The sequence below is a fragment of the Papaver somniferum genome, chromosome 9, assembly GCF_003573695.1.
Source record: "Papaver somniferum cultivar HN1 chromosome 9, ASM357369v1, whole genome shotgun sequence".
NCBI lineage: Eukaryota > Viridiplantae > Streptophyta > Magnoliopsida > Ranunculales > Papaveraceae > Papaver > Papaver somniferum.
In genome coordinates, this window is record NC_039366.1 from 127878343 (window position 1) to 127883183 (window position 4841).

At 36.0% G+C, this 4841-nt stretch overlaps 1 protein-coding gene across 1 annotated transcript; it reads right to left on the reverse strand.

Moving 5' to 3' along the window:
- Positions 1-581: 581 nt before the first annotated feature.
- On the reverse strand, positions 582-3400 carry LOC113313482 (pentatricopeptide repeat-containing protein At3g03580). Its single transcript, XM_026562264.1, has one exon. The coding sequence runs from the start codon at positions 3375-3377 to the stop codon at positions 708-710; it is 2670 nt and encodes an 889-aa protein (XP_026418049.1). The 5' UTR covers positions 3378-3400; the 3' UTR covers positions 582-707.
- Positions 3401-4841: the final 1441 nt, after the last annotated feature.

A 4841-nucleotide genomic window follows, 5' to 3' on the forward strand; every position in this document is an offset into this window, starting at 1 on the left:
TTGAATCAATTTGCTTATAACAAGGCCAAATAGGACCACATTTTGTCTTGATAGAAAATGATCTATGCTGGGAGTCAACTCAACAAAATACTTCAGAGAAAGACAGAGAAGAAAGCCATTACCTCTTGGGAGCTACTTTCACTGGATATAGTTGAAGGATTTGGAGGAGCAAATCCTGTTGTAGAACCCTGGAAGTGAAGTTATCTATGATAATGATACCACCCAATTGTGCTTTCTTGATAAATCCTGTAGTAGGAAGAAGGTACTGACAGAAAACCAGGAGTTTATCTGATGGTTGTAGAATTACAATAGACATTTCTTCTCAGTTACAAATGTTGAAATGAAAAACAAATCTAGCAGACTAACATTTTTAAGTTTGCAAGCTATTTTAAAGTTAATTCAAAGTTATACATTATCCAGGAGAAAGATATTGCAAAACTCTTCTTACTAGGACAAGGATACAAAAAATATGTCCTTTTTGTGCGAAGTAGGCATATTCACCTGGTCGCTTTGAAATCAGGGTGCAGTTTTTCTTACCTTGTGCATAAGAAGGTTGTGATATAATCAAGAACTGTGCAGAACATTTAAAATGTCATTGAATGATTAAAAAGAATGAATGAATCCATTGAAGGACCTTTGCTTTACAACGGTTAATGGGATTTGTTCTTCACTCGATCCAGAATGGAATTAGACAAAGAAATCAAATGTCACCAAAAATCACCACAACTACAAACTCCATCTTTGAACAAATGAAATCGATTACCATCTCTAACTAATAACTCTCTGTTCATTATTTTCGAAATGTATTTAGTCACAGTATGGCAATCCCCACAAACTCTAAGATTCTTCATGATCTGTAATTTAGTACCAGGTTTTGTATTTAACAATCCAAAAGCAATTGCCAATCGTTCACTATGCCCGCAAAGCATATCCATTTTCTCATCATCGGCAACATCATGAAGAACAGATTTCTTATCTGCAACATAACCTTCTTTAACCATTAATCTTGACAGTTTTTTGAGTAACTTATGAATTTCTTCTGACTGTTCGATATATCTATTTCCTGTTCCAAAAACATAAACCCTGTTTTGAATTTCAATCCAACTGCAACCCACTTCCTTTTTAAGCCCTTTACCTTTCATGGATTTCCGAATCCTACTAACTTGTTCCCACTTTCCTAAACCTGCATATACGTTTGATACTAGAATATAGTAACCAGTATTGTTTGGATCACATCCGAGAATTCTCTTTGAAACTCGTTCTGAAATTTGAGACCCACTCGTGCTCGAACGACAAGCACTTAGTAAAGCTCCCCAGATACTTGCATCTGGTTTTACTGGCATCTCGAGTATAAATTTCTCTGCTTCATCTAAATGACCTGATCTAGATAGAAGATCCACTACACAAGCATAATGTTCAGCCTCGGGTTTGATTCTATAGTTATCTTTCATTTGATGAAAACACTGTAAACCTTCTTGGATCAAACCCGAATGACTACAAGCATAAATAATAGCAACAAAAGCTATACGATCTGGGAGAATACCCATGGACTCCATTTCAGAGAAAGCCCTCAGAGCTTTCTTACCTTCACCATACATCCCATAAGCAGAAACCAGAGCAGTCCAAGTCACCACGTCCTTCATTTTCAGGGAGTTGAATACATGGAGAGCGTTTTGTAGACTTCCACACTTGGAGTACATTTCAATCAACGCATTGCCAATGTGAACCTCTGAATCCAACCCGAATTTCAGTATGGAGCCATGGATTTCTTTACCTTGCTTTTTGATTGCCAAGAAAGAACAGGCAGGTAATATTGATAACATGGTAGCGCAATCCGGGATCAACCCCTCTGTCCTCATTTGGCTGATAACTTTCAACCCTAATTCACAATTTCCCGAGTGAACAGAACCAGATATCAGAGTGTTCCAGGTTACTGCATCCCGTATTTTCATCTCCTCAAACTGTTTAAGCGAATCTTCTGAACTACCACATTTTGCATACATACCCAAAATTGCGTTGGATACTGTCAAACTTGAATTGAATCCCATTTTTAATACATTACAATGGAGTACCTTCCCATGGATAAATTCTGCTTGTTCAGTACACATTGAAAGGAGCATTAGATGAGTGACAGAATCTGGTTTTACTTCTGAGTCATTCATCATCTTAAAAAGCTTAATCACTTCACCATAACACTTGCTATCTATGTAGCCGCTGATCAAAGAATTCCACGAAACAGAATCTCTAACCGGCAACTGATCAAATACTCCCAGGGAAGAACATAAATCCCCACATCTAGCGTACATTGTAATGAGAATGTTGCCAGCCAAAGTACTACAGTTAAATCCTTTACTTTTCATGTACTCATGAACAAACTTCCCAAATTCCAAATCTTTCATGTGACCACAAGCTTTAAGAACATCGGTAAGTGTTAACAAATCCGGTTTAAATCTAATAATCATATCTTTAAACATCATGATTGCATCGCTAAACAATCCAACTTGTGAGTATCCGCAAATCATTGTGTTCCACGAAACATTATCTCTACTCCCCATCTCGTCAAAAACTTTCCGAGCATCATTTAAGCTTTCAAATTTACAGTACATTGAGATAAGTCCATTGTTTATCAATCTATCCGAATCAACTCCAATTTTATGAATTAGTCCATGGATGATCAAACCCTCTTCGACATAAAACATATTACCGAATGCAGGCAAAATGCTCGAAACAGTGAAGGAATCAGGAAGCAAACCAGAATTCCTCGATAAACTAAATATTTCTACCGCTTCTATCCACTCTTTATTGGCGGAGTAACCCGAAATCAAACAATTCCAACTAACTATATCTCTTTGAGACATTTTATCGAACAGATTACGAGCTTCATCTAGACACCTAAACCTTGAGTACATATCGATCAGAGCATTACAGACAAACAAATCTGAACCGAACCCCATTTCTAAAATACACTCATGAACGAATTTACCGTTCTCCATATCTGATAAACCAGCACAAGCATTGATAACAGATGGAAAAGTAAAATTGTCTGGTCTTAGACCCAAGCTTCTCATTTTGAAGAAAAGTTCCAGAGATTCTGAGAAAATCCCATTCTGGGTTAGTGCTCTTATGATTGAATTCCATAGAAAAACGTTATTTTTGTTTGAAACCTGATCGAAAACAGATCTAGACGAATTACAGTCTCGAAATTGCGAGTATTTAGTTATAAGTTTAGTAGAGAAGAAAACAAATTGTTCAAATCCAGAAGTGATGATTACAGAGTGAACTTGAGTCAATTGTCGATGCGATTTTATAATTGACAATGACTTTGAAATCAAAGAACGGATAAATTCTTGATTTCCTGAGTAAAATCTGCGGATCATGAAGAGTTTTGGCGGGAGTTTGAAGGGATGGGTATATTTCAGCAGGAAATCCAGCTCTTCTTTTTCAAAAGGAACTAAAACTCCGATCTTTTTTCCTTTTGACGGTTTTGATTTAATCAATAGATTCCGATACATGCTATTGCGGGTATTTGTGGGCAACGTCTGTAAAAAAGACTAGAACGGGGTGCCTGTAGTTGATTCTAGTGGTAGACGGCGATTTATATGGGCTGATACCAGCTCTACTAGTGGCTGATACCTGTCCACATATAGGATAAAAATTTTTTGACGATCCAGACCATTGAATCGATGGACTGGTATCAACCCCTAGTAGAACTGGTATCAGGCCATATAAATCATGATTAAAATGATACTGGTAAGACGCCTATGCGATTGTCTATCCATTTCAAAATGGTAGAAAGACTATACTACAACGTGGTGAAATCGTGAATCGCAGAATAAATAATTGTTCATTTTGAGAATTGTATCGGATTTTAGATCATGAATTTTGATTCATGGACTAAATAAAACAATCTTATAATTTTGGGAGATATAATAAAATTTCGAATCGAATCGTAACAATTTAAATCGTGAATCGTCCAATTTTCACAACCATGCTATACTAGATGATAGTTGCCACTGTGGAGGACTATGAAGAAACGGACCTACGTACACCATTTTTCGACGTCAAAACATTTTTTATACATAAATTATAAATGTATAGAAATTTTAAATTCCAGATGAAGTAACCTTGGCTACTATTGTCTCGAATTGTGCGGCGTTGGATGCTTTTTAGAGAAAGCTTCGCTTGTCTTCATATAATAAGAGTATCATTGTTACTTTTCTTCATTCTATATTTAACGGATATGAAAAGGAATGTAAAAGATAAGAAATGAATTAAAATATTTTACAGAAAGTATTATTTCAGGTGCTTTACATTGATACAAAGGAGAGAGATTTTTACTAGTACATATGAGAAATGCAAGACTAAGTCAATACTTGACATATAATCTTAATACACCCCCATATAATCTTAATACACCCCCTCAATCGTTACAAGCAGACACTGTAACAGATTGCAAACTAAAAAGAAAAACTAACTGAAAAACAAGACACTCAACAAGAGTTAGGTCTGACACACTCATCAAAGAGTAAATATGAACACGGACACTAAGCAGATACTCAACAAGAGTCCATCTGTCATAGACACTCAACAAGAGTCAGTCTGACATATATTAAACAGATACTCAACAAGAGTCCATCTGACATACACATAAGCAGAAGAAATGTCGCAGTGCTGCAATAATCATCAAAGAAAAATACTTAAAGAACTAGTCTGAAACATCAGCAACAACAATGGTTGTAGGAGTATGAATCATTCTTATCAATAACCTGAAGAAATTTGGATAACTAAGTCCTTTGGTCATCACATCAGCTAACTGCTCTTCAGAAGAAACATGACTAACT